The sequence below is a fragment of the Camelina sativa genome, chromosome 15 (assembly GCF_030686135.1).
Source record: "Camelina sativa cultivar CO46 ecotype springtype chromosome 15, ASM3068613v1".
In the NCBI taxonomy this organism is placed as follows: domain Eukaryota; kingdom Viridiplantae; phylum Streptophyta; class Magnoliopsida; order Brassicales; family Brassicaceae; genus Camelina; species Camelina sativa.
The window spans coordinates 19,190,274-19,214,298 of NC_141894.1; the positions used below are offsets into that span (position 1 = coordinate 19,190,274).

Sequence of the window (24,025 nt, forward strand, 5' to 3'; positions counted from 1 at the left end):
GTGAAAGCCCGTATGAACATTTTCTAGTTTCTTATCATACATGTAAATTCAAGGGTTAATTGGAGAATTGGACAGTTTTTAAAACTTTATTTGGTGTATAGAACCATTCACTATTTAAATTAGGAGAATAGAAAACTTTACTTTTTTTTTTTTCCTTTTTCCCTTAAATCTTTTAATTTGATTTTATTACAATTTTGTCATCCAAAAAATTATTACAATATGATTTTAATTTTAAAATTTTTTTTGAGAATTAATGAGAAAAAGTTTGTTAGATTTTGCAAATCTATAACCAAAAGACTTGTTTTCGTTTTTTTTTTTTTTTTTTTTTTGACGTGCACAGTACTTTTTGATGTCCAACAATTATTCCAAGTAATAGGGGCCGGTTATTAGCACGTAATACTTGTTCACATAAACAGTACACTCACTATTTATCATGTTAACACTTTTTGGCCTCATATGAGTCCTCCGTTTAGTGTATATGTATTCCATTACGTATACACTTAACGAAGTAGTAGGGGTTCGTTAACATGTAATACTTGTGCACATGGGGTGAGTATATTCGTACTCTAATTCTCGTGTTCGTACCCACTGTTTTATGTTTGATAACTACATTTTTAATTTATTTCTTTTTGTTTATAACAACTACTAAATTTAAAATACAGAATAAAGTGACTGCAGATGACGTTTTCCTTGTTGATTATTTCTTATTTTCAGACAATTTTTACCAGAGTGTACTTTAGTAGTTCAAACATTACAAAGTAATTTGCTTCGTTGCAAGTATACAGAGAGGGGAACATCCACAAGTCGCAATGCCGACTCTTTACTTCAACCAGATGAGTTTCCTGTCATCTTCTGCGCAAAGCTGCTTATGTCAAATGCATCATTGCCATTCTTAGTTATGACCCCCTGCAGACAGGACACGTTGAGGATTGAGATGAGTGAGTATAAAAATCTTCCGGTTTTTTGTTCAAACCTCAGAATAAACTTAGAACAAGTAAGCTTTGGAAAACGAACCTTCTCGGTTATGATTCCCGCAATCAGCTCTGCTGGAGTCACATCAAAAGCTGGGTTCCAAACCGAGATCCCTGGTGCTGCAATGCGTTCACCAAGTCCTCCATGTGTGTGCAGCAACTCCTTCGGAGATCTTTCTTCTATCACGATTTCTTTCCCAGACGAAAGTGAGAGATCAACTGAGGTAAGAGGTGCAGCAACGTAAAATGGGATCCCGTGGTGTTTTGCGCACAGGGCAAGACTGTAAGTCCCAATCTTGTTAGCAGTATCACCTGAAATAAAAGTGAAGTGATTCATACAAAAGGAATCAGACTCGGTAGAGTAAAATGGATTATCTAAGGTGTTCGAGCGTACCATTTGAAGCCACGCGATCTGCTCCAACGATGACACCATCCACACGACCATCTTTCATCAGTGCAGCTGCAGCTGAGTCTGCAATGAGAGTTGCAGGGATTTTCTCATGCACCAACTCAAACGCTGTAAGCCTCGATCCCTGTCGATTGTCATTTTTAGTAATTCAAAAGACTTTCCAACAACAGTTCAACAGAGATATGAAAACCATATAAAACAATGGATCCAGGGGAGTATCTACTATAGATTAAGGTATTAAAAGTACTTGATACAAATGTCAAACTACAGCTACTTATCTTCCCAAACAACTTATGATATTCTAGATTTCTACGGATTCTTATTCTTAAAAGGCTCTTTTGATGACCATTAATATTCAAAAAGAAAGAGCATCAACTGATGAGTTTTACTTGATTGAATGGACGAGTTTCTGTGCAGTATGCCCTTTCTAAGATTCCTTGAGTGTGGAGTGCGCGAATGACCCCGAGCGCAGTTCCATATCCAGCAGTAGCAAGGCTACATAGAAAAGGGAATTCTTAGTTACTATCTGACTGACACAAATCAATTTGGTTGAAACTGCAGGCTTATATGTAGTAAGTAACATGCTATTACTCAACTTGAATTAGTTTTTCAGAACATAATAGATATACATATGTCTGTGTATCTAAGCAATTCAGAATCTATCTAAATCCATACCTGCCAGTGTTGCAATGGGTCAGAATAGAAAGCTTGTCAGGATTCTTGGCTTGTTGCCTCAACAAGCTAGAACCAAAGGCTCCTATTGCTTTGTTTGAAGCGACATCATCTTCAAGCATATCCTCAGCAGCTTTAATATATGCCTGAAGAACAACAAGCACATCGAATGAACTAAACTTACAAAAGCAAAAAAAAAAAGGCTCACTCTTTGTGCATAAAAAATTGGTGTTACCTTGAAAATAGAATTGGTTTCAGTCGAAATAGCCAAAGCATTTGCTATAACTTTTTTAAGTTTCAATGCAGCATCTGCAAGATTAACTGCTGTTGGCCGGCTAAAGAAGCATACAGAGAGCAAATAATTATAGAAATCAAAGAAACAAGCACCAAGATACTAAAAAATTGATCTAATGATCCATTCCAAATTCAGTACCTTGAAACTAAATAATCCAACTTCTTCTCAAGAAAAGCAACAGCATCTGCAGATGACCCATCAAAACCATTAAAGTTGAAGACTTCCACAGCCAAAGCAAGTGCTGCAGCAATGGCTATAGCGGGAGCACCACGTACGACCATTTCCTGTATAGCACTCCTGTTAAAAAAAACCATCAAATTTACTAACTTTTTTTCTGCACAATTCAGAGAATCTAAATCAAAAAGGTAAGGACTTTAACCATCCATCTGAAGCATCACGGATCTCTAAGTAAGTTGTCTCCAAAGGAAGCTTCCTCTGTTATCAATTTAGACGAAATTGAAATACGTTTTCAACAAACAGATTGGGAAAAAGTAAAAAAATTTGAAAACTTTATAGAAGTGAAAGGGGTTTAGAGAACCTGGTCAAGCAACTGGAGAGAGCCAGGCTTGTAGCAGATAGCTTTGAGGGTCGTGTCTCCTTCACCAGACATGGATGGAACTGTGGAGACTCCTCTTTGCAGACGAACAAGTTCGTTCACAGATTGGTTTAGAGAAAGACGAACAAAAAGGAATAAACGAGTGGCGTAAGTGAGAATCAGAGATGCCTACAGTACCAAGCCGGCGTGAAACGCACTACTCGACGTCGTTTTCTCTTGAAATACTGTATAATTTTTTTAGTCATTTAGGGCGTGAAACGAACCGGTTTAAACAAATCCATGTCTAAAAATTTGGCTCGAATTGATTTATTTAAGAAATTAATTAAAAGGAAACAAACCCGTAATTGAAATTCTTATTTATAACTTTCTAAATATTTTAGTCACTGAATATTATTTTGTGGAAAAATTATCAAAAAAAAAAGTGTTTTTTAAAAAATTATTAAAATCTGTTAATTTAAGTATATAACAATTAACAATTTTTTTGTGTTACTCTATCTTAATCAATTATAAAATTATGTTAATTTAACAACAACAAAAACAAAGTAATAAGGTAAACACACAAAACTAGAGCCCAATCCACACATAGAACTAGTAGTATTTAATCTTTGAGAAAAATGTCGTTAAAATCACGAACTTTCAAATTGTGCCTATTTTAATCACGAACTTTAGGTAAAGCCATTAAAAACATGAACTTCTGTTGACTTACCGTCTTAATCATCAAATTTTGTTGATCTGGACGAAAACGACATGTCGTTAAATCCCTAAACGGAGCAATCAGCCAGCGTTAACAGGTCGTTAATACTTTCCGTTAGTGTCAAAACGTCACCGTTTGAACCCGAGAGAAAACAGATCAAAATCCCTAAATCGATCCCATTTGAAATCAAAATCCCTAATTCTCTTCTCTCCAATTTGATTTTTCGATTCTTATCTCAATCCAAAACTCTTATCTCATTCCCCAACAGATATGAGTTGCAATTCTGGGTAATCAAGTGGTGAGAAGAAAGTCCGCGGATGCCATGGTATTCCCTCGAAGTGTCATTGCGGCAAAGATGTTGTTTTCTACACATCGAACACGCAAGCAAACCCAGGAAGACCTTTCTTTCGCTGTCCAAACAGAGGAGATGTATGTAATAGAATTGTTTTGCTTTTGTGTGTTTTCGAGTTTTGATTCAAGTTTTTGTTTTTGTTTAAATGGGTTGAAGAAGGTGTATACGAGGAGGTTGTAGATGCTTTACCAAAATTTTCTATCATTGGCAGAGAGATTGAAGATTTGAAGGAAAGGATTGAAGATCTGAAGGAAGATGGAATGTTGATCAAAAGAGACACTAAGAAATGGAAGTTGATGAGCTCAATGTGCTTAGTGTGTCTTACTTTTAGTGTCATTGCCATTGTGATCCTTCTTCTTAAAACCAAAAACCAGAAATTTGTTCTTGGTTACTAGAGTCTTTTGTATTCTGTTTTGAGTTTGTGGTAATGTGACTTTGTAATGGTAGTTTGACAATGGAAGACTTTGTTGCAAGTACCAATTCATAAATAGAAGTTGTTTTGACAACAAAACAAAACAAATCCTTGAGAACATAGATATGTTCTACTTTGGTCCTTGCCCTTGTGAGAAAACAAAACAAAAAACTAGTTGGAACACTCAAACCATGATGCAAATCTACCAAGTCCTTGCCCTTGTGATCCTTCTCCTTGTGATCCTTGCGGGTGTGGTCCTTGTCTTTGTGATCCTTCTCCTTGTGGTCCTTGCAGTTGTGATCCTTCTCCTTGTGGTCCTTGCACGTGTGCTCTTGATGCGTGTGCTCTTAAGACGTGTGCTCTTGATCCGTGTGAAACATGTGATCTTGATCCTTGTGGTACTTGAGAAGATTGAGATCCAACCGGTACTTGATGAGGTTGAGATCCTTGTTGTCCTTCATGAGCTCCTCCTTGTGGTACTTGAGAAGGTTGAGATACTTGTGGTACTTCATGAGCTTGTGATCCTTGTGGTTGCGGTACCTAATTCAAGTGTATGTCAAAAAAAAAAACTTGTAAGCTATGGTAAAACTTGTAAGCTAGGCTAAACCTGATATTTTCGTGGTCTTCCTCTTGGTCTCTTTGGCACACTAACGGTAGTTGGATTTTTGTAACTGCCCTTGTTGTGGCCTTCTTGATGATAGTTAGAGCATGTCATTATTCTTTTTTCTCTTGACATCTTCTTGGTATTTGAAGAAGACGAAGATTCATTTCTTCCTTTACTCCTAGCATAGTTAGAAGGCCTTCCGGGATTTCCTCTTCTCCATGGTGGTGGCAATACAAGCTACCGGTTCAATCTAGGCCACAATGGCATCCCCTGCACAGGCCTAATACCATCAAGATATGTCTCTCGCCACCTTTTCTTTGTGTAGTAGTTGTTGACATAATCCTCAACCTTTTCTTTTTTTCCCTATTATCACACATGCTGCATGAGAACATGGGATTCCAACCATTTGCCACTTCCTGCATCCACAAGTTCTTGCATCCATATCAACACGATAACCTACACCATTGAGCCATACCTCATGTATGTTGTTTCTGGCCATATATCTCTAGCAATATTAGGCTCCAACAATTGCTTTTTCAATCTCAGCATGAGCTCTTTTTTGTGAACCGTGTCTTCAACCTATCAGCTATGATGAACCTCTTTGCATTTCTGACCATGCACTGTCGTCTTATGTCCTCAAGCAAATCGAGCAAAGGCTTTCTCCTGGCTTGTCTAATAGTCCTATTGAATGACTCACTAAGATTGTTAAGATTGTCATTGCAGCAAGTACCAACCTTGAAAAAAGCTCTTGACCAGGTTATTGGATTTGTAGCTTACAGAGTGGTGTACGCTTGAGGATTGTACTGCTTGAGTTCTGCCATATTGTCATTGAACTTCCCTGTGGTGTAGCTGTGTGCTATCCTCCAAAAAATGTGTTGTAGTTCTTGGTTGTGGCTGTCTCGCTTCCAATTATCCATTATGTGTCTTGCACATTGTCGATGCTCAGCCTGTGGAAGGATATTACTTATTGCTTTAACTAAACCCTGCAAACAATAATTATGAAGTGTAATTAGTCAATAAGTTCTAAAATGAAATATGAGACAACAAAACAAATTGAAACCCGAGAGATGTCTCATACTTACCGATTGTTTATACAAAATGAGAGCTAGAGATGTCATTGTAACCAAATCCAAACTTGCAGAGAGATGTCTCAAAAACCAGTCCCAGTTATCATCATTTTCTATTTCTACAACTGCCCAAGCCAAAGAAACAATCCTATTGTCCCCATCCCTTCCAACTGCAGCTAGAACATGCCCTTTTATATCCCATTTTATAAAAGCTCCATCTATTCCTATGATAGGTCTACAAGTTTTTCTCCATGTATCCTTTTGAGCTTTAAGACAGATATACAATCGAAAAAACCTCTGTTTGTTTCCAACCACTGGCCCTGGAACTGTCTCAATCTCAAATTCTGAGCCAGGGTTCTGATTCAATACCTCCGCTTGATAATCCCATATTCTTGCAAAGTGTGATTCATGACTAGCCTTTCTTGCACTCATCACCTTGGTCTTCGTCTTTGCACACTGATCTGGAGTTACTTCTAAGTTATACTCTTTCTTAATCTCAGCAGCCATCTCGTATTTTGTAAGCTTTGGATTTAATCTAAGCCTTTCGTCAAACAAGAAAGCTATAGAAGACCTCTTCAACATCTTTGAATACCCTGACCTCACACACACATGCTCATTCACATAAACTCTAATTTGCATCTTATGCTTTCTCTTCTCATATGAGCAATACACTATCCAAGGACACGAAACACCATCCTCATCAACGTAGCAACACTTTTCACCAACCAATAAAGCATTGGACCGATAGAGTTTAATATCATACCTTGTCTTCAACGAGTACATCAACACGGTAAGCATTGGACACGATAGAGTTTAATATCATACCTTGAAGTCATCGGAGAGTTGTATGTTTTCTCCAGCTCTAGCAAAGACTCTGGATCAAACCAATCTTTAGGAGCTGCCTCATCTTTGTCTTCTTCTTCGATCTCGTCTTCATCGTCCGACGACAAAGGATCCGGTAGCTTGTCATCGTCCCATATATCATCCCCACTGTCGGAATTGGAACCACCTTCCTCTGTTCTAACCATCTCTGGGAAATCATCTTCCATGTTTAAGTTGGCAACTTCTTCGAGAGCCGGTTCTTCGACATTAGCTTCGTCATATCCACCACCAATTGCATCATCAACATCATTGCAATCCTCATCTCCATACACCGTGCAGTCATCTTCATTGTCGTGCTCAACTGGAGCCTCCAGTTCATCATCTTCATCACTTCTTTTTATACGTTTTCCACGCCGACGTGAAGCTCCACCTCTACCTCTCTTTCCTTTATCTCCAACAACAGATTCAGATATCCATCTCGGACATTAGAAACTGCTGGGTCTTCCGGTGAAGCTTGAACTCCATCTTCAACTCGAGGAGCTACTCCATCTTCAACTCAAGGAGCTTCAATTAAACTCAGTGACTCGTCTTCTGGTGGAGCTCCAACAAACAATATCACACCTTTGTTTCTAACTTTCAGCATTTGGGATTGAGAAATCGATTGGGGAAAAATCGATTAGGGATATCAAAAGTGAGAATTAGGGATTGAATTTTCAATTTGGGGATTTTGATCTGTTTTCTCTCGGGTTCAAACGGTGTTGTTTTGCACCTCCGTTAACGGGTTAACGATCTCTTAACACCGGCTGATTGCTCCGTTTAGGGATTTAACGACATGTCTTTTTCGTCCTGGTCAACAAAAATATGGTGATTAAAACGGTAAGTCAACATAAGTTCATGTTTTTAATGGCCTTACCTAAAGTTCATGATTAAAATGGCCACAATTTGAAAGTTCGTGATTTTAATGACATTTTTCTCTTTAATCTTTACACTTGTGGCAAACAAAAAGATCATTTTGTTTTAGTTGTATTTTATTTTTTGATAACTAATTTTTTTTTGTAACGTCTTGTTATACTTACTTCTTCTTACTTATGAATGAAAAACAATTTAAGTTTTGATGACTATAAAATAAAATTTTCAATTTAAAAAAAAAACAATTCTAATCATTGCAGAACAAGAGAATTTAGTTGAAAATATTCATCTCCATTATCTATTTTTTTATGGTGAATTCTTTTCTAGCATATCCATGCATTTTTTTTTTGCAATATTTAATGAAATAATTTATTTGCAATACATTTATAAAAAAAAAGCTCTTACTTCTTTCTGATCTCAAATAAATTTTTGTAATTCATTTTAATATATGTATCATTATCTTTAGTTTTGATGATCTAATAGATTATTATATAAAGATCGCTATAATGTTAATTTTATTTAAAAATTGATGTCTAAGTCTAAGTGTTTTTCAAAAACAAAAAGAACTTGGTTAGAAAATATTGGTCATTAGATTGATAAAAAATAAAATCAGATGTTTCATGAAAGTTAAAGTTAGTTAGAATATAAAATTAGAATGAAACCTCAACTTAATGTTTGAAATGAAGTGAAATGTAGAAGAAAATTTATTTTATAGATTTGCTGTTTTTATAGATCTAAAAACACAATTTTACATTAATGTTTGGGTTTTCTTGGTTTCATTTTTTTTCTTAGGATTTAGTATTTGTTATGAAATATGTAATTTAGTAAAAAAATTGTATTAAAGCACACATTTCGAAAAGTTAAAAATGACAAATCCAAAAAAAAAGAGTGAAAATAACATAATCATTCAAAATTTGAGTGAGAAAATAGCGAAATCCATAAAAATCCCTATCATTTCCTTCCCCCCATCTCTATTTTAATCAAAATTTGTTTGTGAATGGGAAGGGTTTTTTCCTTTTATTTTAAAATAATCAAATAAAAAACCATTTACGACTTGGCGATGGGAGAAGGGCTTATCATCATCATTTGTATCAATCTTTTATTTGGGCTTTTTCATCTAAATGAAACTCTTGACCGACAAAAACAAAAAAGGAACCTCTCACCAAAACACTGTCGTTTCCTTTTTTTTTTTTTTTTTTTTTTTTTTCCCTTGATTCCAGCCCTCATCGTCGACCTGTATCTCCACTCCCCCTCACTCTCTATCGTTTCGTCAGTCAGTTTTGGCTCCGGAGGAGAAGAAAGGTTAATTTCTAGTCTATCAAAATCTTTCAGTTTCTTGTTTCAATTCCGTTGATTTTTGTCGTTTCACCGATCCAATCCTATAACCCCCCCTAATTCCTTTTCTTTGGTCAAGGTTTTAAGGTTTCGTCTCTGAATCTGTGGAGAAGAAAACTTCCTCTTGTGTTTTCCTCACGTTTCTGAAAACAGAGGTATGTATAACGCTTTTTGAATCTTGGTTGAGCAATTACTGTGATTCAAGTGTTGGATGATGATCCATTAAGATATCGGGTCCTGCCTAATTGAACACAAGTTTTATAGATGGTGTAGGGAATGATTTAGCCGAGGTTAGGTTTTAGGAAATGATGTGTTTACTCTGTAATTTGTTTGGTACAGAGCAGAATTCTATTCTAAAGTTCTTTTGTAGTTAGCTGATAATAATTTCATCATCTTCTTTCTTATCTTCTTCTGATTGGACAAGGAAAAATATCTTTTTTCTTCTTTGGTCTGGAAGTGACGATATCATCTGTTGTAAATCACGGTAGGTTATCAATTTATTATTTACAAGAAAGCATCTTTTTCTCTCTCCTTGTCCAGAAACCAAACCCTATCAATTATCAAACTCGAACACCATGGAAACTCATAACCCTCTCGATATCCTCAGATCTCTGTTTGAACTTTTGAGTTTTGTGGATTTCCATCGAGCGAAGATGGTTTGTTCCAGCTGGTATTCTGTTTCGAAACAAACAGTTCCCCGGGAAAGCGGATCTCCATGGCTATTGCTTTTTCCTGAAGACTGTACTGATTGCGTGCTGTACAACCCATACGAAGAAGTTATGGTTTACAGGAGAGCAGCTGGGATAGACTACTGTCCAGGTAGTCGATTCCTGGCAAGCTGCGGTAAATGGTTCCTGATGCTAGATTCTCGATCCAGATTATATATTATACATGTGTTTAGTACTGGGAATAGGATTGATCTTCCTCTGTTAGAGTCGCTCCTATCAAACGACTCTGCTCTGAAGCGTATGGAAGATAGAGATAGGGAGTTTGAATGGGAATTAACTAGTGGCTCTGTTTACTTATTATACGCTGATGAAATTAGGGGACGTCTGTGGGTAGACGAGAAGACGCAAGAGTTAGCTTTAGTGTGGTTCTTTGATGCCCCCTATTTGTTTTTTAGGGTTTTACAAGAAAGGGAATGCTCATTACGATCTCATTCGGATTACCTATGGTATCCCCAGGATGTTAACTGGCCTACTACGTCTGGTTCTTCGGGGTTACCGTCTATACATTTTAACGACGCGTAGTTTCGTTCGAGTCATAGATTTTTCTAGGCAGCAAGGTTTCGAAGAACTCACGAGGAGTGACACTTACCCATCCCCAGCGTTTGCTCCTCTTGGATATGATTGTTATTTTAGCATCGCTGTTACTACAGCAGGAGAGGTTTTGTTGGTCACAAGGAGCACAACCTCTGAAAGTAGCGAAAGGGCCTTCCGCATCTACAAGATGGATCCTAATGCTGACCCAGACGACCACATGCCTGATCTTCTTGACGTAGATTCTCTTGGTGATGAAGCCCTGCTTCTCGACTTGGGTATCACTGTGCCTGCTAACAATACCCTTGGTATCAAACAAAACTCCATCTATTTCACTCATCATAACCTTATCTGTTCCAAGACCAACTGGAACAAAGTCGCCCATGTCCTTCCCCCTAATGAGGTAGACATCTGTGTGTTCAATCTTTCAACCAAGACCCTCGAGCCCTTCCCTGCTCCCTCCAGCATGAGTCTCAAGGGTGCTCGGTGGATTTTCTCCATGATTTGATGAAGTACTTGATTCCAAATTCCCAGAATGATAAAAAGACACGAGGAGATTGACAACAACGTTGATACTCTGCCCCGTAGTACTACCCCGTTGTCATATTTTTGTATTTATTTCTGTTTCTCTCTCTCTCTCTCTCTCTCTGAGCCTTCACGAAACGAGGAAATGTTTGTTTGTTTCATAGCTTGTTTGTTTCATAAATTGTTTGATTCTGGTCAAGTGTGTTCTGTTTTTTAAAAGTTAATTGGCTTCTCCGAATCCTTTGAAGTAATGAAGCAAGGTAATTCATCTGCTCGTGAATGTTTATTGTTTTAAAGTGTATTTATGTGAATGTGTATGTTGTGAAGTAGCTTTTGATTTGGGAATCAAGAGGTTGCTGAACAACCAACAGTTGATAAGGACAACCTAAAACAACAGCCCTACTTAGATATTTATCGATTTTGTTCTCAAGCACCTGTTAATGACATAGGATTAGGAGCTCCATTGGTGGGTTGTGTTGGGATTAGATCAAGGAAAAGGCGTCGTCCTAGTCCTTTTGGTACTTTGGATGTAGGTGACGTGAAAGGTGACTGCAAATCTAGTCCAGATTCTGTTTTGGGTATTTCAGATGCTTCTATGTGCAAGGCTGCAAAAGTTGGTTCTTCCCATTACGTCAAAAAGGGTTCAATTGTTGAAGTTCTTTCCGAAGATAGAGGCATCAGAGATTGTTGGTTTAGGGCACTGTTATTAAAGAAACACAAGGATAAGGTTAAGGTCCAGTACCAAGATATTCAGGATGCAGATGATGAATCTAAAAAGCTAGAGGTACACTTTAAACACACACCCTTTGGTTTTGTTTCTACTGTCTAGTTTGTTAACATGTCCCATTTTTCTGTTGCAGGAGTGGATTTTGACATCTCAGATTGCAGCTGGTGATAATCTGGGGATCTTAGAAGCAAATGACGGAAAGTAGTACGTCCAGTGCTGAAGCCCAGCAAGGAAAATGATGTATGGGTGTTGGTGTTGGTATGCATGTGGATGTGTGGTGGTGCGATGGATGGTGGGAAGGGATCGTAATGCAGAAAGTGTCTGAAGACAAAGTTCAAGTTTACCTGTCAGGTGAGTTAAGACACCTCGAAATGGATTTTTTTTGTTTATTGCAGATTTGCTGAAGATCTTAAATATTATTATTTTGTGGGACTAATTATTGCAGATTTTTTTTGGTTTTTTTTCTCAGGCGAGAAGAAAATGTCTGCCTTCCATCGGAGGGACCTTCGACAATCTCGGAAATGGTTGGAAGATGAGTGGGTTAATATAATAAGATCAAGATCTGATCTCGTGAGTTCGGTCTTATCTTTGATGAAGAAAAAAGAGATGGAGGTAAAACCTGATGTAAAGCCATCTGAAGTTGGTGTTGGTCATGGTGGGATGTCACCAAATGGGGAGGCTAAACGCACCATGTGTCTTCCAGTAGCAACAACCAAAAGGCATTACCTAGGCGACCAATTCCAGATCTTCTAAACGATGTCCCTGTTACTTCTGACTTAAAAGTGGAAAAAATCATCGAGGAAGTGGAATCGAGTTGTCAGTTGTTGTCCACACGATCCTAACTTGACTGATGGTTTCTTTAGTGAAAGATCTTTGGATTGTGAGAACTGTAAGTTCATGGAAGGAGATTCTTTTGGCTCTTCGGTTGGGCAGCCTTTTGACTACTGGTCTATTATTGTTTAGGGTGTGTTTTGTTTGGAGTGTGTCTGTGTGTCAAGTATAACTTATATACAAGTTTTAAAAAATTTGAATTTTTAGACACTCATTAGGTGTTTACCATTGGAGTGTCAACTAATAAACATGCATAATTTATCTAACTTCTGAGAAATGGATTTTTTTCAATTATAAATATTGTTAGATCCCATAATTTGGATCCACTTGAACGAATGTTTGAAAAGAGTAATAATATAAGATGTTTTAGAGATTTTTTTTTTGTTTCATAATACAACATGTGGGATTTAAAAGTTATGTTTGGGTCTCGGGTTTAACAATATAAGCTTCTTTTATAGGAAAATCTTACGTTGATAAAAGCAACCAGTCAAACAAAAGCCGCAAAGTGGGAAACCAAGCTAAGACGAAACATGAATTAAAAGCCAAATACAAGAAATATCGGAATTTCAGAGAACCCAACAAAATATGCAATACCAAGATATGAGTTTAGTCAAATTACACAAAGATTGGTTCACTAAAAGCTTCAGAGCAGATCAGATAACACAGTAAAAACCCACAACAAATCTGAGATAAATCTGATAACATTCTATTAGATAAATCTGAGATAAATCACTCGATGTTCATGAAACACGGAGGATCACTTACCGGCTCTCAGATTTGAGAGAAACCCGGCGAACTGATATCGGAACTTAAAGAAAACGTTTTACAAAATGATTTTGGATAAGATAAAAAGAGCTAACATGTGCTCATATATAGATAAGAGAAAGTCTTCGCGAGTCTTCCTTCTAACGGCCTTCAGCTGTGAACCGCACACGTGTCGGTCAATACTGCTGACTTAAACCCACACGTGAGAACCCACACGTGATAACTCTGCAAAATATCTAGCCATTTGAAATGGCTGTATCAAATCTCCCCCCTTTGCAGAGCCTTGTCCACAAGGGTCGTTTAAACATCAAAGTGCGGGAATTTCTTCTGAAGATCAAATAGAAACTCCCAAGTTGCTTCTTCCACTGGTTGCTCAACCCATTTAACCAAGACTTTGGTAACAGCTCGACCCTGCCTGTTAACCATCTTCCTCTCCAAAATCGTTTCAGGTTCTTTCTCAAACACATCATGCAACACCGAAGGTAAAGTAGTTGCCACTGGAACATTACCAACCAACTCTTTAAGTTATGACACATGAAAAACCGGGTGAATCTTAGTTCCAGCAGGTAATGCCAACTTATAAGCAGCTTCTCCACACTTGTCCACGATCTTATAAGGACCATAATACTTCGGTGACAACTTCTGGTTCAAGCGTACCACCACTGAAGATTGTCGATAGGGTTGGAGTTTGAGATAAACGTAATCTCCAATATCAAACTCCCTTTCAGTGCGATGACGGTCTGCTATCTGCTTCATCCTGTGCTGAGCACGCAACAAATGAAACTTCAATAACTTCATCATATTTTCCCTCTCCTGCAAAGAACGAGCTACAACCGCCACCTTCGATTCACCAGGTAAGTAAGGCAGGTGTACTGGCGGTGCCTGACCATAGACTGCTTCGTAAGGTGTCATGCGAGTGGAAGTATGATAGTTAGTGTTGTACCAGTATTCTGCTAGGGCCAACCACTTACACCGCATGTGAGGCTGAGCGTGACACATACAACGCAGGTAAGTCTCCAAACACCTATTAACCACCTCAGTCTGACCATCACTCTGAGGATGGTATGCCGTGGACATCTTAAGTGTCACACCTTGCAGAGTAAAGAACTCCCGCCAAAATTCACTCGTAAAGACTGCATCAAGATCACTGACGATAGAGTTTGGACATCCATGGTGCTTAAAGATGTTGTCCAGATACGCTTGAGCTACTGTCAAAGCACTGTAAGGATGCGACAAAGCGATAAAATGAGCCGCCTTACTCAATCGATCCACAACCACCATAATAACTGACATGTTAGCAGATAGGGGAAGACCCTCGATAAAATCCATAGAAACATCACTCCATAAAGCCTCTGGAACCGGTAGAGGTTGCAACAATCCAGGTGAAGCCGCATTATCAGTTTTACATTGCTGACAAATGTGACAACTCCGAATGTAAGTCTGAATATCATTTGCCATCCCCTTCCAATAGAACACACCTCGGACTCTTTGATAAGTAACATCCCGACCAGAGTGACCTCCCACGCCAGAACAATGGAGCCACTGCAAAATAGTGTCACGCAACTGAACATTATCTGGAACCACAATCTTGTTTTTGCGACGTAACACATTATGTGCCCAAGAATAGTGTTTCTTTGCATTTGGCGTAGCCTTGAGAGTAGAAATAAGAGTGCGTAACTCCAAGTCTTGATCATACGCATCCTGAATTTCCTTCAACAAGTCACACTCCACCACTGACAAAGCCATATGTAGAACTTCTGCTCCCTCTACTCTTGACAAAGCATCAGCCGCTAAATTCTCCTTACCCTGTTTATACTGTATCTCATAGTCAAATTCCAACAACTTGGGAAGCCATTGCTGCTGAATGGGGGTGTTTAATCGTTGCTCTAGCAAATACTTGAGGCTCCTCTGATCAGTCTTAATAACGAAATGAGCTGGGAGTAGATAATGCCTCCATTTTTGCACTGCAAATATAACTGCCAATAACTCCTTCTCATAAATTGACAGATGCAGTTGTTTACCCTTCAGTTGTCTACTGATATAAGAGATAGGATGTCCATCTTGCATTAACACTGCTCCAATCCCATTCCCACATGCGTCTATTTCTACTATAAACACCTTGTCAAAGAGTGGTAATGCTAACACTGGTGTCTGACATAACGCCTGTTTCAGTTCATCAAATGCTTTCTGAGTTTCTTCACACCATTTAAAAGCTTCAATCTTCGTTAATGCATGTAGTGGACTAGCAATCGCACCATAATTCTTCACAAACCGGCGGTAGTAACCAGCCAGACCCAAAAATCCCCGAAGCTGTTTGAGATTAGTTGGTTGTGGCCAATCCGCAACAGCTTTAATCTTCGCAGGATCAGTCTCAACTCCATCTGCACTGATAAAGTGGCCGAGGTATTCCATTTTATCTTCAGCAAAAGCGCACTTACTCATTTTTGCGTACAACCTTTCTTCCCTCATAACCTCAAACACCTGACGCAAATGTGCCGCATGTTCTTCCATGTTTTTACTATAGATGAGGATATCATCAAAGAAAACTAGCACAAACCTCCGAAGAAATGGCTTGAACACTGAGTTCATGAGACTCTGGAAGGTTGCAGGAGCGTTTGTTAGCCCAAAGGGCATTACCAAGTATTCATAATATCCCCCATGGGTTTTAAAAGCTGTTTTAGGAATGTCTTCCGTCTGCATTCTCACCTGATGGTAGCCTGCCCTTAAGTCTATTTTTGAGAAGACCTTAGAACCCCCCAGCTCATCAAGTAAATCATCAATCAAAGGAATGGGGAACCTATCCTTGACTGTTATCCCATTGAGCTCCCTGTAATCAACACACAACCGCCAACTGCCATTTTTTTCTTAACCAACACGACAGGAGATGCGAATGGGCTAGAGCTAGGTTGTATAGTTCCCCCAGTCAACATATCTTCTACAATTTTATCAATCTCATTCTTCTGATGAATGGCGTATCTATATGGTCTCTGATTCACTGGGTTTGCACCATCAAAAAGCTGAATCTTGTGGTTATGGTGCTCCCTGAAAGGTGGCAACTCGCTAGGCTCCGCAAATACTTCTGGAAAACACTTCACTACAACATCTACTTCTGCAGTTATTTCCTCACTCCCAGTTAACGAATATACAGACACTTCCGTAGGATTAACAGTCTGATCATTCGCTTTTCCTTCGACCCTCACCTCGTTAACACAAATCATAGAAACTTGTACCTCTTCTTCATCCATTTTCTTGAGCTTCTGAGCTTTAACATCCCTTACAGATCCGTTCTGGATTCCATACAGCATCACTCTCTTTTTGTTCCACATAAACTCCATTTCAAGTAACTTGAACTCCCAAGTTATTGGTCCCAACGTTGATAACCACTGTATGCCTAAGACCATATCGCACCCCCGTAAAGGAATCAACAACACGTCTGACTCAAAGAATGTGGTCCTGAACCTCCACTGGAATCCTTCAATCTTGCCTTCGATTCCCAGTTTACGACCATCAGCCACTGAAACTTGAGTTAACTTCGAAGTTTGAACCTTACAACCCATCCTTGCTGCCATCCTTGGATCCACAAAATTATGAGTGGAGCCAGAGTCAATCAATACAAAAATTGGTTTCTTACCATAAATTCCTTTAACTCTCATCGGCTTATAATCTGACACTCCAGTCACTGCATTAAGAGATACTCTAGGCATAGTTTCTTCACAGTCAACCCAAGCTTCCTCCATCTCCACTTCCTCTTTTACCTCCATACTAAACAACTGGGTGTTCTTATGTGTCTTGTAATGTTCAGGGGTAAATTTCTCATCACACCAATAGCATAATCCTTTAGATCTCCTATCACTCATTTCCTCCTTGGACAGAAATTTCTTAGTTGCCACACCCTCTGTTTTAATATTACCACCCATTTGACCTCCTTGGACACCAACTTCTTTAGCATTTGCTGCCAACACACGTCCTCCGTTACCCACGTTATTACCCTTAGAAGATACCCAAGGCTGTGATGCTTGCTTCTTAGGATGTGCTTTCTCGTATAACCTTCCCAGACGCAAACAGTCTCGTATTGACTGTGGTTGAAACATTCGAACATGCATCTGCGTATCTAATCGAAGTCCTGCCAAATAAAGACTCACCAAATAATCTTCAGAAAGGTTGACTCGAGTTTTAATGAGATCAAACTTCTGATGGTAATCAATGATTCCCTTTGTCTCCTGCAATTGCTTCAACTCCGCCATAGGATCATCACTCTCATCTTCAAAGCGTTCTTTCAGCAACAAAACATAACCATCCCAATCATTCAACACTTCAAGACCAATACCAGACTGCACAAAAGAGTAATGCCACGTAGCAGCATGACCATCAAAATGAATCGCAGCCATCTTCACCCGCATCTCCCTAGGTGTATAATCCACAACAAAAAACTCTTCCACCTTAAACAACCATTCCTTAATCTGAGTACCGGCAAACCTAGGGAAATCAATTTTCCCCAACCGAGTCAAGCTACCATAGTTATAGTGAGGATCAAGCCTTACTGGTTTGGATCTAACAACCTTGGGTGGATCCAAGTCAGTAGGTCGAGTTTCTCGCGATGACGATGACCTCTGGTTACTCCGATCATAAGGTGTTTCACTCCGTTCAGCTTCTTTCTGAATCTCTTTACCATGATTAGCTGTAGATCTGCTCATAGCTTCGAACATATCTGCGATATGCTTCTTCATCAGCTGACTCTGTTCCATCATTTTTTCCGTCATTTTCTGGTTTTGTTCCATCACGATCTCCTCCAAACGAGTCATCCATAACTCCATCGGATCCGTCTCAACCTCCTCTTGCGGCTGAACATCCCCCACATGAGATCTCGTTTTCGCCATTGATTCCGGGAAAGGACTCAGCTCTGATACCTTTAACACAGTAAAAACCCACAACAAATCTGAGATAAATCTGATAACATTCTATTAGATAACTAATCACTCGATGTTCATGAAACACGGAGGATCACTTACCGGCTCTCAGATTTGAGAGAAACCCGGCGAACTGATATCGGAACTTAAAGAAAACGTTTTACAAAATGATTCTGGATAAGATAAAAAGAGCTAACATGTGCTCATATATAGATAAGAGAAAGTCTTCGCGAGTCTTCCTTCTAACGGCCTTCAGCTGCGAACCGCACACGTGTCGGTCAATACTGCTGACTTAAACCCACACGTGAGAACCCACACGTGATAACTCTGCAAAATATCTAGCCATTTGAAATGGCTGTATCATCAGATACAACTTTTAATAAAGGAAAGCCATTTAGGCTACACAGTTCCTTCCCTAGAGAAACAAACTACCTTGAACACTTGATTAATCCATTCTCCTCGTTGCAATATATAGTACCTGAGAACCAAATTATTCCTAAACAAACCTTGAAGAATGTTATGTTGTGGACTGAATACATACATTCAGTCAGAAGCAGCCAAGTCGGGAAGGATCATGTATCATCGGCCTCAAGTCTTGTGAATCTAACTCCTTTTCGAATCTTTTGTGAACATCCTGGAGAAATTTCAGAACATTCGCCAATGATCCGTTGTCTGAGCTCTCGTCTAACTTCTTTTCTGCGTAAGACTTGGACTTTGGATTATCATCACCGTCTCTGAAGTATACGTACTTGGTGATCTGCAACAAGCTGCTCTTGTCATGAGGCCAGACATCAATAGTATCATCCACAATTACGACTCTTTGCTTATCAGCCACAACAAGATCGAGTGTCTTCTCTTTAGGACTTTCTTTACTGGTTATGACTCGATCTCCAAAGTATACTTCCTCTGGATCAATCAACTTCAACACGGTGTGTGCGTAAGTGGATAACCCCATTGTGTAAACATGCATTGTGAAATGCTTGTCTGCTTCCAATAGAAATTCATGAAGAAAAGGTCGAAGTTTAACGATGTATTCATTGGAATGGCCTTTGTTGAATCTCCAAAGATCAAGCCTTGCATCAGCTTGTTCGAGTAGATACTTCTCTTTTTTAGAGAGTTGCGAAACAAGAGTGGAGTGGATAAGCGTGTGGTCCAAATCAAGGACTAGGTGAAGCTTCTTGATCTCCTTCTTCTTCCCCTTCTTCTTGTCATCGAGACTCAAATGTTGTAATCTATTGACAGATTTATCGAAGCAAGAGGACGATGTCTTTTGCCTTCTGGGCATCTTATCTAGAACATAACAAACAGTATTAGCATTGAAGCATGCAAATACAAAAAACTTTGGAACAATTAATAGTGATTGAATTTTCCAGTATACTGATAAATATACGACTAAGTAATAAGAAAATGTATGCTAGACCAAAATAGAGAGGATGAAACTCAAGCAAAGCAACCAATGAAACGTATTCAGAAAACTTAAAACGGCCTAAGAAGCTAATGTGAACTCGGTACATCCCTAAAGTGCCATAATTCAACATTGACGATCAAAGCTGACAATTTCAAGGAGCAGGAACAAAACGCTCGCAACATCAAACTTAAAACAGGAAACAAAAAAAACAAAAAACAAAAAAAAACTACAGATCATGAAGGTCCTAATTCCTAAATCCTAAAGAGCATGGCTCCAAACCAAAGCAAAACCTAGAGCACAGATAACAAGGGTCATCACAACCTGTTTCGAGTTTGTAAAGGTCCTGAGAGTCGATCAAACCAAAAACTAGAATTCTAAATCATTGTTATATAAAACTGAACTGAGTGGACAGTTCAAGCTTCCAAAATTACTTTGCTAACCAACCGACGAAATTTCTACCCAGTAAAGATCAAAACTGACAATTTCACAGAGCACGAACCAAACCCTCGCCAGACCTACAAATAAACATCCCCAAACAGATCCAAGAATAGAGACGAAATTATAGTAAAGGGTTAGGGTTTCAAGAAACTATTACCTCCAAGAGAGAAATTTAAGCTCTACGTCGTTATATAGAGAAGGCTGAAGGAGAATCTCCGGCACGGCGCGACACAGGTGATGACGGAGGGATCGTCGAGCTTGAGAACCGGAGATGATAATTGGAACGTTCGATGAAAAGGCACTTTTGAGGTCGATATAATCTTTATGGACTCCAATTGATGAAAACTAAAACTACTGTTATGAAAAAGAAGGGGATATGTTAGGGTTTGATAATTTTATTTAGACTAGGATGGTACCGGCTCTAAGCCGCGGGTTGTTTTTTATATTTTTTTATTTTAATTATTTTCAAGATAATTTTTATATGGTATTTATAATTAAAAATCATTATTAATAAAGTTTTTGACAATTTTTATTAGTAATCTTTTGTTTTTAGGTTTTTGTTCACTACTAGAAAAGTGAATATTAATAACGCGTCATATCCGCTATGGGAGGATTCTATAGCAATCTTACCGATGCTGTATATATGCCCGTTATAAAAAGTATGAAACTTTAGATAACGTTTTTTCCATCCGCTATAATTGAGGTGATTTAGCATAACGTTTTCTATATGCAATATAAAATTATATAATAACATTTTTTCTAATATTAAAGTTTATAATAGCATTGTTTTGTTGTTATAATTTTTTTATATATATATTGTCATAATGCCACAATGTCATAATTTTGTAATGGTTTAATTTTTGTTTATTAAATCAAAATTGGCAAAGCTAATAAACACAAATTTAAAATAGAAAGAAACATAAGTTCAATCTATTACAAAAGACCAATACTCCTTATCACACACTAACACAAGTTACAACACATAGAAAAATAAAAAGTTCCAAACAACACATGAAATCTCTAACAAGTTCTCGCATTCACAGTAAATTAAGTTCGTCATTAGGCCAACCAACGGTCGTACCTATAGCAACACCCTCGACTTCAAATTGTGGTCTTCATACTCTAAGCATGTCCATGCTTTGACTCATCTCATTTCAGGCTTGACCTCGACTTGGTTGAATGTCTTACCATTGTAGACACCAATGATGCTTACATCATCTCGGGGACAATGATCATGTTACTCAGGCGGGTTCTCACTGGTTCTGGCTTCTCACCTTGTGGTGCCTCGCTTTTTTGTTAATTAACCAAACAAAACAAGCTTGTAATTAGACACTTGACCAATGTTTTAGCTGATCGTGTTAAGGGTATATACAGAATGTAACACTCATAATAAGACAGATAAGGCTAAACACAGAAAAGACAGGATTCAGCAATTAATGTAGAAACTAAGCATAAGAATAAAACATACACTAGACATGCTAGACAGAATCTAACTCAACAGGAACTAAGTTATGAATTTCACTAAAGACATACACTACAAGAAAACATGCATTTAGAGACTACCATTTGTGACTCTTTTTTTGGTCACAAATAATCGTGACAGTTTTGTGACTACTTTATGACTAATAATTGACTACACATAAGTTAGTGACAATCTCGTCGCAAAATTACGACAAAATGTTGTGGTCTGCAAACCGTCTCATATATGGGACTATTATAAGACTATTATCCTACTCTATTATTGTGGTCACAAAATAATCGGAAATTGAGACGGATTAAAGACGCTCTTTGTAGTCATGATTATTAGTCCTAAATTTGAAACTTATTTGCAACTTCGACTGTTTGCACCACATCAAGTTTTTACTCATTAGATTGAGAGATCTTGGTTAGAAGTCTTTCACCATAAGGGATTGTAGAATCATATGTACATTTGTTTTACTCTCAATCTTTAAAATTGCTATGATTTTATTTGAAAATATCGTCACAAAATGCTTACACTTTGTGACTATATTGCTACTACCATCTTAGATTGTGACTAACTTGCTTCGTTTTACTAACGCCTAAAGACTCTATTTATATATTCAACAACAGAAAATCATAAGATATGTGTTATTTGTTTTGCCATTGATAAGAATGACTTTGGACATTGAATCACTATAAAACCAAAAAAAATCAAATGTTTAGAAAAAAATATTTGCATATTTACATAACATGTATATTAGTGTTACATATGATTTTTATGTAATGTCTGTGAATGTTTTGTAATTTTAATTTTACTTACCATATCAAGTTTTTACTTATTAAACTAAGAGATGTTGTTTAAAATTCTAATATAGGCGATTGTAAAAAAAGGTCACAAAACAATCACACTTTGTCACTACTTTTCTATAGTGGTCACGTATTTGTGACTACTTTGCAACGATTGTGCAACTAACACCTGAACATGCGACTGATTTGCTACCTTTTACATACTCCTCTCAATTTTAATAGAAATTAAACAATATAGAAATTGAAAATACATTTAAGTATTACATTTCTACATATATTTGAACTACTATCTACATTGAATCTTTGTAACAAAGAAAAAATTCAATATTTTCAGTATTATAATTTTTGATTGTATCTTCTATAACATATGTTATGTATTACATGTGTTATTTAATATGGTTGTGATAGTTGTATATCTTTCAAAAAAAAATTACCATCTTTCTTTCTCTATAAAGAGAGAATTTTACTCTATAATGAGAATATGAATGGTCACAGAGTCACTGATTTATTTTTATTTTCCTATAAATAATCATATAGGTTTGTGACTAATAATAAAATAGTGTCACAAAGTTGTCACAATTTGTGACTATATTGCTACTCTCTTCACAATTTTGTGACTATTTTGCTATCAAATACATGCATGTCTAAATTGCGACCAACTTTGAAAATCCATATTTGATTATAGTAGTCTCATTTGCGTCTCTAAGTGCGACTAGTTTGCGACTAACACCTGAAACTGTGACTGATTTACTTCTTTTTTGTAACTTCTCTCGATTTTTTATAAAGAAAATTTTCAAAATAGAATAAAAAAGGTTAAATTACATATTTATACATATCTTTAGACAATTATGTTCACTTAGACTTTATAAACAAATAAAAAAACTCAAAATTATCATCATTAAAAGTCTATATTTGTATCATCCCTAACATGTATTAAGTGTTACTTGTCTTACTCATAAAATGTTTTGGGGAGGTTGTCTAACATAGAAAAATTACTTATCATTTCTTTGTTTCATCTTTAAAAAGAGTTTTACTCTAAAATCACAATATGAATGATCATAGAGTCCTATATATATATTGTTTTGGTTAAAAATAATCATATACTGAGATTAATAAAATAACGTCATAAATGGGTTACAGTTTGTGACTATATTGCTACTAACGTATATGTGACCATGTTGCCACTACTTAATATTTTGTGAATCGTAGAGATTTATAACAAAGAAGTCGCAATTTAGCGACTAATTTGTGATGATTTTGATTTTTTGGTGAAATAATAGGCGCCACTTATTCCCTCCTTATATTTTTATGTGTGACTAAATTGAGACTATTGGAGACGCCAATCTAGAATCAAATACTTTAGGTTTTCATTGTATCTCTCTCGATTTGCTTTTGTTCTCTCCTAATTTTCTCACTTCTCTTTCATTTTTTCTCTCAATTTGATATTTCTCTCTCTTAATTTGCTTCTCTTTTCTCTTAATTGAAACTGAAATCATGGTTGGAAAAGGGAGATCTGTTTTCTGGTCATCTCTTTCGTCCCAATTTCTGTTGAAGATTTTAAGGCTTTGATCCGTGGTTCCGTGGGTGGTGCAGCAAGTCTGACGGAGGATGGCATCGCTCTCTCTCATATCACGGCGGAGCTAAGACGGTGAGTTTGGGTTCCTTCTCACGTCTATCTATGGATTTGAATACCTTTATAATTGTATTGAAACTTACGCAAGTCTCACATTTCAATTCACAGCCTTAAAATGGAAAAAGTAAGATTATTCTGCCTCTGTGAGTATGGTTTATAAGCATAC

The 24,025-nt window shown here is 37.5% G+C and overlaps 2 protein-coding genes and 3 pseudogenes across 5 annotated transcripts; 2 read left to right on the forward strand and 3 right to left on the reverse strand.

Moving 5' to 3' along the window:
* Positions 1 to 669: 669 nt before the first annotated feature.
* Positions 670 to 3,162, reverse strand: LOC104747206 (methylthioribose-1-phosphate isomerase). Its single transcript, XM_010468804.3, has 9 exons — positions 2,886 to 3,162; positions 2,727 to 2,782; positions 2,486 to 2,644; positions 2,288 to 2,387; positions 2,056 to 2,198; positions 1,770 to 1,875; positions 1,366 to 1,504; positions 1,015 to 1,283; positions 670 to 906 (listed from the first exon to the last, which is right to left on the reverse strand). Exons 1-9 carry the CDS (start codon positions 2,955 to 2,957, stop codon positions 826 to 828), a joined length of 1,125 nt encoding a protein of 374 aa, XP_010467106.1. The 5' UTR covers positions 2,958 to 3,162; the 3' UTR covers positions 670 to 825.
* A 1,370-nt stretch (positions 3,163 to 4,532) lies between these two features.
* Positions 4,533 to 7,497, reverse strand: LOC104748622 (uncharacterized; annotated as a pseudogene).
* A 2,176-nt stretch (positions 7,498 to 9,673) lies between these two features.
* LOC104748621 (F-box protein At2g14290) lies at positions 9,674 to 11,153 on the forward strand. The gene is given in 2 exon segments (XM_087489003.1): positions 9,674 to 10,204; positions 10,206 to 11,153. Coding segments are annotated over 2 exon segments (1,191 nt in total). The 3' UTR covers positions 10,866 to 11,153.
* On the forward strand, positions 11,007 to 12,706 carry LOC104748620 (DUF724 domain-containing protein 3-like; annotated as a pseudogene). The gene is made up of 4 exons (XR_015582502.1): positions 11,007 to 11,142; positions 11,332 to 11,666; positions 11,743 to 11,960; positions 12,079 to 12,706. The product of XR_015582502.1 is annotated as a DUF724 domain-containing protein 3-like (transcript).
* Positions 12,707 to 18,142: 5,436 nt separating this feature from the next.
* On the reverse strand, positions 18,143 to 20,419 carry LOC104748618 (RNA polymerase II C-terminal domain phosphatase-like 5 pseudogene; annotated as a pseudogene). Of its 2 annotated transcripts, XR_015581594.1 has the most exons (3): positions 20,116 to 20,419; positions 18,545 to 19,402; positions 18,143 to 18,450 (listed from the first exon to the last, which is right to left on the reverse strand). The product of XR_015581594.1 is annotated as an RNA polymerase II C-terminal domain phosphatase-like 5 pseudogene, transcript variant X2 (transcript). The 2 variants fall into 2 exon arrangements; XR_015581593.1 differs by having other exon boundaries at positions 18,143 to 19,402; positions 20,116 to 20,254.
* Between the last annotated feature and the right edge of the window lie 3,606 nt (positions 20,420 to 24,025).